At 34.8% G+C, this 12,468-nt stretch overlaps 1 protein-coding gene across 2 annotated transcripts in view; it reads left to right on the top strand.

Moving 5' to 3' along the window:
• Positions 1-12,468, top strand: part of grm3 (glutamate receptor, metabotropic 3) — a 53,365-nt gene that overhangs the window by 16,234 nt on the left and 24,663 nt on the right. For both annotated transcript variants that reach the window (XM_024281063.2, XM_024281064.2), the window contains exons 4-5: positions 5,509-6,051; positions 7,074-7,217. In XM_024281063.2, the coding sequence (XP_024136831.1) occupies positions 5,740-6,051; positions 7,074-7,217 (456 nt within the window). In that variant the 5' untranslated portion in view covers positions 5,509-5,739. The remainder of the gene's footprint in view (positions 1-5,508; positions 6,052-7,073; positions 7,218-12,468) is intronic.

Raw genomic sequence — 12,468 nt, 5'->3', positions numbered from 1 at the left:
TAAAGCACTTTTGTTTGAAAAATCATAGAAAAAGACACTTGCATCATCTAGAAAAAGAAGGTTAGAAGACATAAATGTGTGTCAACCATAAATTTTCCAGCTGGAAAATTCAATTTAAGCTGAAACATTTTGCATTCACTGAATTAACTAACAGTCAGTTTAAACTAGACAGTTCATATGTTTGTTTTGCATTTGTAAACCTTTTTATTCAGACCTTCCTATTTATCATTGGGGAAAAAAAACATGCAAGCAGTGCCTCTGACCTGGCATAAATACACTGAGAGACCTGATGTATTGTATATAATGTATGCATTACATATAGAGGCCAATAAACATGCAAAACTACTTTGAAATAAATGTCTCTGTGCTTGAATAACCTTGAAAATAATTTCAATTCTAAATGCAAAGCTAAAAAAACACAGTTGGGGTTTTGTTTGCACAGTTGTTCATGCGACAGAAAGCTGAGCTAAGACACTTTCCAAGAATTTATAATGAAGTAAACATTTACTTTTAAATTAAATTCTTGGAGAAGAGTGAGATTATTTGTGCAGATAATCTGCATATATTCACTTTAGCACGACCGACTTTAAACGCCAGCACCAGCAAATAATGCTAACCAAGTAATGCATTGAATAAACTGCTAAAATGACAAGTTGAAGCCTTTTGAAGGTGCACAAAAATGTTTATTTCCAGCACTTAGCAGTGGAGTCCTCATTTTACTTTTTGTTTAGTACACAAAAACAGATGCAAGTGTGATGCCTCTGACAGTGCGTATGAATGTTTCATAGACATCATCAGTGTCATTCCTGAAAAAAGCAGGCAGTTGGTAAAAAAAAAAAAAAACCCAAAACATGTCAGGTAGTTTGTCTGATTTTGACATGAAATAACATGAAATGTGATGAAATAAGCACGACTGAGACAAAAGCCACTTTAATAGAGAATACTGCATCTAAATTTGATTTGTGGCTCAAGTGATGCATCAGCTCTGCAGTCTTTCCTTTTATAACCTTTTGGTATTTATCACAGATCCATCCTCTTCCACATGTGTCTTGAACGCGCTCAGATCTCTTTTGGTGGAGAGAAAAAGGGAGCCAAAACATAGGAATATACTGCTTTTAGGTCAACCCCTCAGAGAAGCAAAGGTTGGGTGTTTGTGTGTATGTGTTTGTCTGTGCGTGTGTGTCATATTACAGAGCAGAGTGGTAAAGGTATGGCAGCTGCCTCCAGAAAAATTTGAGCACTGTGGATCTAAGAGACGCTTTCATCCTCCTCCCTTCTCACCAAAGAGGGAAGACACACGCTCTCACTCTCTTTCACACACAAACACCAGCCGGCATTCAACAGGAATCTCTCTACAAGCTTGATCCGTGGTCAAGATTGATCTTTTTGGTTATAAAATCAACTTCCACTTTTTTCTTTTAGCTCTAGAGAACTGTATATTTTACCAAAATTGTCTGCTTTTTAATAAAAATTTAAAATATTGTCAAGGGAGGCTAAAATTAAATTAGAATTTGAACAGTAGAAATTAAAGATGCGCAAAAAATGAGTAGTTGATTTTTAAAAGTTTCTTTTAAAAAAAGAAAAGTTGCATTTTAAAATGTCCCATTTTCACCCATTATATAATAATTCATTATTTACAGAACAAATCAGCCATTTGTCATTTTAGGAAAAAGGTCAGTTGAGTCATAATAACAAAAACTGTGTAAACAATGGAAGTGATAAAAGTTGCACATTTGTTCCTTTAACAAGTATGAGTTTGTCCGTCTCGATCCTCTTCTCCTGTTAACTCGCATTTTAACAGATGTTTATTTGACTTTATGTTTCTGCAGTTACTAGCCCACCTTTTACGTTTCACAACAGATGTTCCAATGTATTTTCAGCTTGTCTGTCTCTGTTTTTGTCCTCTTAGACCCTAACTTGTCATGGCAGACAGCTGACCTTTCAGAGTCTCATTCTGTTAGATGTTTCTTCCTATTGTTGTGTACCTGCTCACTGGGGGGATTATGTTGAAAACTCTGTAATCTGTAATTTATATAAGCAGTTAATGAACATTAGGAAAGCCTGTCTTTATTAGAATGATCTGGACTGATTAGGATTTTATAAGGAACATTTGAAATGAATTAGATAATGCTTGTTTTGATGGTTTTTTATGTTTTTTTTAGAGACAAACACAATCTAATTCAATGATTTATTGTAGATAATGCAAATGTAAAATTGAAGTTATGCATTTCTTATTCATTTAAAAGAAGACAAATATTTTTTTCACTTTTTCCATTTTAGATTCTGCTTTTAAATTTTTGTTTATTTTATTTTTTTCTAATTAAAAGCTTTAGTTGAATGAATAGTTACATGATGAAGTAAATCACCAGAATTTATTACTATGCATGATAGTCTGTCTCTTGATCAATATACATGTGGTATATTAATTCGTATCACCCTACAGTAGACTAGTGACCCATCCAGGGTGTACCTGGGATAGGCTCCAGCAACCCCACAGGGCCGGAGCCACAGAGGGGCAAAGGGGGCACTTGCCTCCACACCAAAAATCCCCCAAAAAGCACAAACACACCATTTTTGAGTCAATATTAGTGTCATTGTTGACAAAGATGAAGAAATCATCAATAGAAGCTTCTTTAAGTATTATTAATAGCTGCTGATTTCCCATTAAAATAACAGTAACAATAATAAAACTGCTGTAAATAAGTATTTTTTTTATTGTCACTCATCTAAAGTCTTCTGCCCCAGGACTCCAAAACGGATGGATGGAACCATATTTTAAAATTTGTTACTTTAAATTCAGAAAAACATACTTCAGCCCTACTCCAAAAACATCTATTATAACAAGCTGTTTTTGTCAAAACTCTATTGTGGAACTTCAAGTCACACAAAAACTAATTTCAGATCAAATGTAAAAAATATATGCATATATAGTTAACAAAAATAAGTCAATTTTTAAGGAATTGTCCACATTTTCTGTTACATATTTACATCTTTATTTTTGAAAAGTTCAAACTTCCATATCCAAAACATTAAAGGAGTGATATCAGAGAGTCTACAAAGCAAATATGTTTTATATTATCTACAGTGATCAGGACTGCAGATGCACTGTTAGCTCTCATTCTTCCACACGCATGGTTTTGTTTGGAATTTTTAGAGCTGTCATCTTAAGTTCTGTTCTTTTTGTGTATGCTGCCTAATAGCAATCCTTTGGTATAGATTTGAAATCACATCCAAAAGATGCTGTCAGGCTGAAGTCTGGAAGCTCATGTTTGACCCAAACCACACACCATATGTTCCCAAAACAAGAGATTTATCAAACAAAAGCGCATGTGTCAGATTTTTGATAAACAACACAACAAATTAGTTTTCAGGATTTCCATATCATATTCCTGACTGAAACTGTGTAATATCAGACTTAAAGCAGGATCCCAGATAAAAACACAAAACTTTACAAAAGAAAAATCCCTCTGGATTTACTGAGGACATTATATAACACACTGAGTAACACCGTCTCTGTCAAGCAAAAGATGAAATCTGGAGGTAAATCTTTCAATCTAGTCCCAGACACTTCATGTTGTTTCATACTTCAGGCTGTTTCTGACAAAAGTGGAAGTGGAGACTGATCGGATCGAGAAAGAGTCAAAACACCGCTTTAATGGAGTCATAAACTGTGATTAGCAGCGTCAGCCGTCGTCGGCCTCATTGTTGTCAGATAGCATCTTTCATGCTAAAAATCTGTTCAGTCCTCACACTGTAATTACACAGGGAGGGGAGGAGCAATAAATCTGATAACACACACACACACACACACACACACTTAGGGGTATGAACTCATGGACAAGCAGAGAAATGTTGGAACAGAGATCAGATTAGAGAAGCCTCTTTGATCTGTGGGTTGAGAAGGCTGGGCTCGTGTATCAACCAGCCATCTAAGCTGTCTTATCCTGATACGACCAGGGTCCAACACACACACACACACCCCCACCCCCGCACACACACACACACATACAGTAAGAAAGTTTAGGGTGAAAAGAATCGTGGAGCAGAATCTCTAAACAGTTTTAAAGCACTTTGGGAGTTTGGCATTTTCAAAAATGACTCGTTAACAATGCTAACATAAAACAAGCTTTATTAACCCATTAACAAACATTATTAATAAGTTTATGGAATGTTAGTAAGATATTTATTAGCACAATACGCCAAATAAGGTTCATTAACATCTAACGGGAGACCATTGTCTACGAAGGATATATTAATAAACTGTTCACAAGCTTAACAAATGTATGAACTGCCATCATCAACATTATATTGAGAATTTAAGAATATTAAGAATAAACGTTGTTGTTGTATTAAATTAGATTAATATCTTACAGTTTTGCACATAGTTGAAAACAGGTTTAAAGTCCCACTACGATCATCTTATGATGTATTTTTGGCAAAAAAAAAAAAAAACATTTTAAATAGTTTCTGCAGAGTGGTTCATTAGAAATTGTTAAAATTGTAGATGAGACTTTCCCCTACCTAATGCTGGGACATCATGTAGAGCAGGGAGATTGTGGCCTGTCAAGTGTATTCTCTATGTCACAAATAAGGAGGGGTGAGCATATCAATCAGAGTATGGATACCACAGTTTAGTATTGATACTAGTGTGATGAGATTGATACTTTTGATACGTTTGTCGCAGCTTTTCTTCAATACATAGAGTAAAAAGCCTGAATTTACTTACGGAGTTAGTTATCTGTCTGAAGTGTTGCCAGATTGGGCAAAAAACAGCTTAACTTGAGTAAAAAATCTGCCCAATTTGTATGGGAAATTGCCCAATCTGATACTATCTCCATGGTGTCGGCTTTGCGCTGGATGGTTCAGGCTTCCACGTCATGCATATTGCACACTTTGAAGGGCATTATCCCTTATTTAAAATAAATGTTCTTTATTTGATGCATATTTCAGTACATTTTGCTGTAATTAGCTAATAAATAGATTATTTTTGCCAAAAGTCTCAGTTTTGCATTTTATTATACACATAGTTAACAAAAAAACGTGTATTTCTGAAATTATTCTATAGTATAACATTCAAGGAAAAAATATTGCTATGGATATCAGCAATACTTTAGTTGGAATACCAAACCTAGAAATAAGGTATTTTTCAACAGCATATTTTTGTCTGCTCCTGGTTCAAAACTATTTTAATAGAGAAATACTCTTTTAAAACTTACTTTTTTTTATTTTTGTCCTCAGCAATAAAAAATGCCACAAAAAAATGTTAAAATACTGCAGAGGCATTTTATCGCAGTCTTTCTTAGAAGAGTTTGGCAAACTTAAAAAGTTTGGAAGCATCAATGAAGTTACTTGGAAGGACAAAATCTTATATATATAAATATATATATATATATATATATATATAAGATTTTGTGTCTTTCATGCCTTTTTTATTATTTTGGAAGCAAAATTTTCATATAAATTTCCAGAATCAATAATTAATATTCTGTCTGTTTTGTCTTATTGAAGGAGAACCAATGCCCAAATGGTTTTCCCGTCCAAGTGTGGTCCAGTTCAGCTCTCCCTGACCATTTCATGGGCCACAGACACACTCAAGCACCCAAGGCTGCTGCTTGACTCAACCCCACTGTACACCTCGCCCCTCCACCCTGACCCCTAACCTCCACCCTTCGCTCTCCTGTCTCACTTTTGCTGAGTGTCTCGCGTTCTGCTGGACCCCAAACCCTCCCTGAGCCCATCATGGTGACCTGCATTCCCGCTCTGGTTCTGGCAATGATGTGTCAAAGCACCTTGCTCTCAGACCCGCCGCCATCACGCCGCGAGATCCGCATCGAGGGCGACCTGGTCCTCGGCGGCCTGTTCCCGGTGCATGAAAAAGGAGCCGGAATGGAGGAGTGCGGTCGGGTGAACGAGGACCGAGGCATCCAGAGGTTGGAGGCCATGCTGTTTGCCATAGACAGGATCAACACGGATAACTCTTTACTGCCAGGAGTCACCCTGGGGGTCCACATCCTCGATACCTGCTCCAAAGACACATACGCACTGGAGCAGGTGGGTGAGCATCAGCCCGTCTGTAAACTGGGACATTTAGAAGAATTTTTGGTCAATTATTGATAATTGTAAGACATACTAGTGCTTGGAAACAGTGATTTTCAAAGAAATTCGTATGTTTTATTTTACTAAGCTAATTAACTTGTTGGCAGAAATTAAAAAGAAAAGATAAGGAATATTCCCATTTCCTTTTCTTGTAAATAGCCTAATAATTGGAAGGCTTTCACAGGAACATGAAACCTTTTTTTTCAAATCAAAGCAAAGTTTAGATTAAAGGCAAAGTTTATCACTTCTTTATTAATTGAAATGTTGTGGAAAAAAAATGTTTTAAGAAAGCTACGATGAATGTTTTCTTTTCGATATTAATAAAACCATTAAGATCTTTGTTTAGTTGTTATTCAAGAGATGTAAATGTGCCAAAAAATGCTACAGTAAAAAGCTGAGAGAGCTGTTGATCTAGTATCTAATGAGTGAACGAGATGGAGATAAAGAAGATGAAGCTATTTTCAACAAGGGAAATGAGCCAGGAAAAAAAAAGAAAAAGCACAGCACTTTGTCTTTATGGATTGTTATCTTAAAAAGAAAAAAAAGATGAGCTATTTAGGGATGATGCATCCACTGATCCTACAAAATGAGATTCCTGGATGGTTTTAAAAACCCCGGATTTCGGATGTTTGGTGTCTTCAAATGGGCTGCTGATTCAATACTTGTTTGTCCTTATAACATTAATATGTTATAATCTTCCCTAATCTCAGAGGAGTTAATTTGCAATTTGGACTCTCTACTGAAAGCTTTAGGAGCCCCCAGTGTGCAGTGAAACACATTTATGGTCCGTTTGAAAGGGCGGCCACTTTGCATCATAAAATAAAGAGAGGGGAAAAATGGTTTTCTTAACGTGCTGCATTTTCTCACATCTAACATCATTCAGATTGAGTAGATTGAAAACGCCGACCATGTGGTAACCAGCATGTTGCATTTACTAAAAATATCAGTGTTTATTTTATTTATTTATTTTTTTTTAGGCTCTGGAGTTTGTAAGAGCGTCTCTTACCAAGGTGGATGACACCGAGTTCATCTGTCCAGATGGATCTTACGCCCTGCAAGAGGACAGCCCGCTCGCCATCGCGGGAGTCATTGGAGGATCGTTTAGCAGCGTCTCCATACAGGTGATGCAGCAGGACGTCTTTTGAGTAGCCCTCCTCTCATCTTTCAATCATTTTTGTATAAATAAAAAGAACAATATATATATATTTTTCAATATAAATGCAACTGCATATCATTTCTTAGACTCACGTTCAGTCAGAATGGTTTTGTTTCCTCAGCTCTTCATACAGAGCTGGTTAGTTTACATAGTTTAGCATACCCTCTCCCATCCTCTCTTACCCCAGTGTGACTGCACAAAAGTCTCCTCCTATCAGTCCTTAAATCCCTGATCTTTGCAACCGTCTCTCCTCAGCCTTTTTAAATCGTTGCATTGTTACTCCTCATCACTTCCTGCTTCCCTTTTTCCCTCCATCTTTATATGCATCTGGAGGCTTTCCCTCAGGCTACTCGGGGAGAGCTCAGTATATGCTGACCTCAGCCCTCCTGTTCTCCTCCTCATTCCATTGTTAGAATACCTCTCTTGCCTTTTGTCCTTCATCAAAAAAAGATCTTCCTTTTATTTTCTTACATTCTTATTACTTTTTTTATTACTATTGCTCAGTGTTTTTGTCTTCCATTGGGGAGGGTTGTTTACAAGACCTTGTTCAACTATCTGATCTCTTCCTGGTTAAAGTCAGACCCACTACTCCTTCATGATTGGATAAACTGAACTGTCTGTTGCATTTCTATGAAATCATGCCTTAAAGGCATTTCAAACTGCAAAAAAAAAAAAAAAAAAAAAATTCACATATATACATGGAAACTTTTTTTCTCCATATAAAGATTTCCAAGACATGTTTTTCTATTTGTAAACTTTCCAAATGATAACAGGTATATTTTAACTTGTATAACATTTGGTATATAATAGTGTACTGACCTATTGTAATAACAGTTACACATTTTCTGGGCAGCACTTTACAGTCTTTTCCAGAAACTCTTCTTTAACGTTTGTGTTTTTGTAATAACTGCAAAAGATTAGTAGCCAAGTCAGGGTTTTTAATTTACATTTCTTGTTGTGCCAATATAAAAAAAAAAAAAAAAAAAAAAAACAGGAATTTGTGACAGCAATTCCAACATCTTCACTTTCTTTTTATTGTTTTTTACTGAGGCAGCTGATTGGTCAGTTTATAACTTGAAAAACTTGTGATAAATTAAAATATATTTAAAAAAAATATTATTATAAAAACGATGATGAGAAGAATGCATCAGAGCAAGTATTATTATTCTGACAAATAAAAGTTCTGACAACTAAAAACTGTATTTCTCAATGGAAGTCTTGTGACCCTGCAGCCAGTAGGTACTTCCTATCTGGAACACGAGAGAGGAGGGGTTGATATGTCCATTGTTTTTACTGTCAATGTGTTCAATAAAAACATACATTGGTTTGATTTAAGCAGGAAATGTTTTTCTCCATTGCTGTGATTTAGATCGAGATTTAAAAAGAATACATCATTTGACAATTTTATATATAGAAATTGAGGTTGTCCCAAAGGGTTTACATTCTTTATCTTGCAACGTTATGTTTCAGGTTTTTCTCCAGTTGAAAAATTATTTTTTTATGCTTTGAGATGTTACAATTGAACTTAATCTGATCCCTGAGTTGATGCTGCAAGTAGGGGTTCTCCTCAAAATTACAGATGATCTCTAATAACGAACAACCAAAGATTTCAATTATACTCATAAGAGGCAACAGTAAAAAACTGATGACCTTTGGTTAAATAAATATAAGGTAAGAAAGTGTTTTTCAACTGGGGAAAAATCTGTCTAGTTACCTCATGAAAGATTCTGATATTCATGCTGCATCTTAAATTCAATTCAGAAAAAAAATATTAAACATTTAGTCACAAAAGTTGCCTTATATTTCAAATTAAAAGCAGGTTTTAAAAAAAAATCTGTTATCTGACTTTTTAAGAAATATTTTTCAAATAGCAGGTTGTGTTAGTGAAGAATAGGATTTTTTAAATTATTTTATATCCCACAGCAGCATGGTGGCTTTGTGTTTATACTTTTGGTTTGAACAGATGAACGTGGGTTCCTCAGGCACTTAGAAACTGTAAACAAAGAAGATCCAGACTTTTAAATGTCAACATAAATATTCCTGAAAAAAACTTGTATTTTGTTTCATTATCATGCAATGTCAGAGAGAGAGAGAGATTGTTTTTTTGCCCAATGAAGGAGCTTAAAATGCATTAGACATTTTTTAACTGTACATCCTTATGTGTTTCTTTAATTTATATACAGATGGAGATTAATGCAGATATTTAACATTGAGGTAGCTAAAATATAATCAACATACTGTATCATCTTATGTGCACAAACTCTAAAAATGTCTTATAACTTCAATTTTTAAATTAGGCAAATTCTTTAAGAGAATTGTTTTTAACTGAAACTTAATAGATTTTTTTTCATATCATATTACAATAAGCTTATATTGTACTGCTTGACTTTTATTTTCTTTTAAGATATAAGCTAAACTTGCATCTTCAAGCCATAAACCTACAGGATGAATTCTAAGCAGTCTGACAGTGTATGTCAATGCGAATGTGTGCAAATGTGTCGACCTGTGTGTTTTCTAATCTTGTGTGTTATTAGTCTAATGAGATTCCGACATGTTGTCAAAACAGCTCATCAAGCTGAGCTATGAATGAAACATATACAAGCTCGGAATGATGCGCTCTGACAGGATTAAACTGAGGCAGGAACAAACCGTGAGGTTTGAATTTATTTGTATGAGCAGGTTTTATAGTTTTTAATGTCCAAAAACGATTTTTAATAAGTTTAGAAAAATATATATATATCCAAGGATTGAAAGAAAGACTGAGAAAAATCAGAGGAAGGGGTGATTTCCATAAAAAATGCATCGCATAACTGTGTTTTTTCTTCCTGAGTTCACAAAATCATGAGAGCACAGCTCTGCAGTTCTGCACATATTCAGTATTCCACCTGCAGATTTTTTTCCTTACACAATACCTATCCTGGCATCAAGTCATTTCCCTTGCCTGAAGCAATGTGTAATACTTGACAAAGTCTGGAGACAAGTAGTTGATGGATAAAATGAAAATTACAAGCTGGTCATATATGGAACCACTGCTGCAAATTTTCCCATTACATGTCTGCAAACACTACAGAAGCACTCTTGCCCTTTAAAAGTTATTTTTAGGAAACTTCACCATTTAAAAAACAATTTTTTTGTACCTGAGATCCCTGCTGATAAGTCATATTCATGCTGAGTGCACTGAAAGGTGTTTATAAGCAACTTTTTTCAAAGCGACAGCTATGTTCTAAGAGATTTGTGACTCATAGGCTGAATACATTTTCTTCTTGTGCTGCATCAACACTCACTTTTCCCTATATTTCATGCATTTTTAGCTTTGCAGACAAATGTTATATAATTCATTGATTGAATATTTTGCTAAATGAAATCAGATTCCTTTCTTGTTATTTTTTTTAATTATCTTTAGGCATTTTCTAAAAAATATTTGAAACGGGACAGAAAAAGGAGAATAAAAACAGTTTTTTTAAATTTGGATTCATGTTAGGGGTCGAGTGTGAAAACCTGCTTTTGGTTTTAGTTTATGATCATTTTGCTTTTAACTTTCCTTGTATTTGCATCTTGTTGTTTTTATTGGTTTGGGTTCCTGCTTAGCTCTGTTTTCTAATTGTGTTCACAGCTGGTTTAGTTTCCAATCACCCCAGCTGCTTCCCGTTTGTTAATTACCTTTTCTTTAAGTTTACTCATTAAATTACCTCCATCAATATGCTTGTTGTCTCCTCCATCTGAGTCCTCCTCATATACCCCTTTTCCCGGGAGTGAAACAATAGAAAACACTGATTCTGTTCACTTTAAATAATTTGAATTTTTTAATTTTTTTTCCAGCAGCTGGTTTTATGTCAAGATTAAATAATGCACATTTGATATTGAAATTGTAAAAAGTGAGCTCCGCCTGTGGAGAGAAAGTAGACTCATCCGATTTGTGTGTGTAATTCTTGATTTGTAACTCATGCAATTCATTTTGTGCGTAGCTATGTGCACTTGCAATTGTGTAGTCACAGGTACAAAAATTACAAGATAAAAAATATATAATGTATTTTATGAGTTACAGATCTACGCACAGACAAATCCAAAGTTGCACACAAACATGCAGGCACAAGTTAGAAATCAAGAAATGCACACAAATCAGACGAGTCGGCTTACTCTCCATATACATCTTCAAATGGCTTCTAGTTGTAAAAATTATGGAACATTTTTATTAAATTAAACATATTGGTTCTTATAATGAAAACAAAACACAAAGAAAATAAAACTTCCGCATTAGTTATTTCATAGGAGTTTCTTTTTTTATTTACAACATTTTAAAGTCAAATTACTCTCTGTAACTGGCTTTGTTGCATCCACCTCATTAAATCTATGCAATAAGTATCAGGAAGTGAAGATGGAGGACCCAATATCGAGGAGAACAGGTTTGGTGATGAGCTAAACATTTAATTAATGAACCAAAATGTGCCAAAAAAAAAAAAAAAAACATGGAGAAACAAAAATGGTGGCAGAGCAGATGACATGACAAGTACTAACTTAAAAACCAGACACTTAAATAGGCTGAGGCCTGAAACTGGTGTGACTGAGGGACAATTCAGAACATGACCTAAAATGGTCAAAACCCAAACCAAAGTTCACAATCCTGACAATAAGTACACAAACACTGCTAAAGGCCAGACATGTCTAAATTTTGTTGTTTTTGTTTGGATTGGAGGTGAATCTGGATGAACTGATTCAAAGGTTTTGAGATGACAAAAACATGTATTTTAACTGTAATAAACCAGTACATGAAGTTGTGTTTGTCTGGATGGTTTAACTATTTTTCTACAGCTTCTTGAAGTGACCATGTGTAGATTTGGAAGCAGTTTCTGTCCTGTTTTGTCCACATTCTTCAAATACTCCTTTCTGGATGTCCCCTCCTCAGAAGACCTCTAAATGCAGACGTAATCATGGGAATCAATCACAATCAAAAAGTTTAAAATCAGAGTATAAGTATGACAAAAAAATTATTTTGGATACGACCAAATTGTATTTATTGCTTTCGACTGATATATTTATTTCTGACATAGTGGCTCCAGGTTTCAGACTAATTAAGTAAAACATTACAATTGATTCTTTAATCTTTTATGTACATTTATGTAAAATTCAGGTTTTCAAACTTTTGCCAGTTTTTGGGAGTCTTATTTCCAAAGTGTTGCAGAGGAAGTTTGGAGGATTTTTACGTGATTTATGTCTCA

The sequence above is a fragment of the Oryzias melastigma genome, linkage group LG6 (genome assembly GCF_002922805.2).
Source record: "Oryzias melastigma strain HK-1 linkage group LG6, ASM292280v2, whole genome shotgun sequence".
NCBI classification, from domain to species: Eukaryota; Metazoa; Chordata; class Actinopteri; order Beloniformes; family Adrianichthyidae; genus Oryzias; species Oryzias melastigma.
The sequence above is the reverse complement of the archived record's forward strand: the minus strand, read 5'-3'. Positions and strand labels throughout refer to the sequence as shown.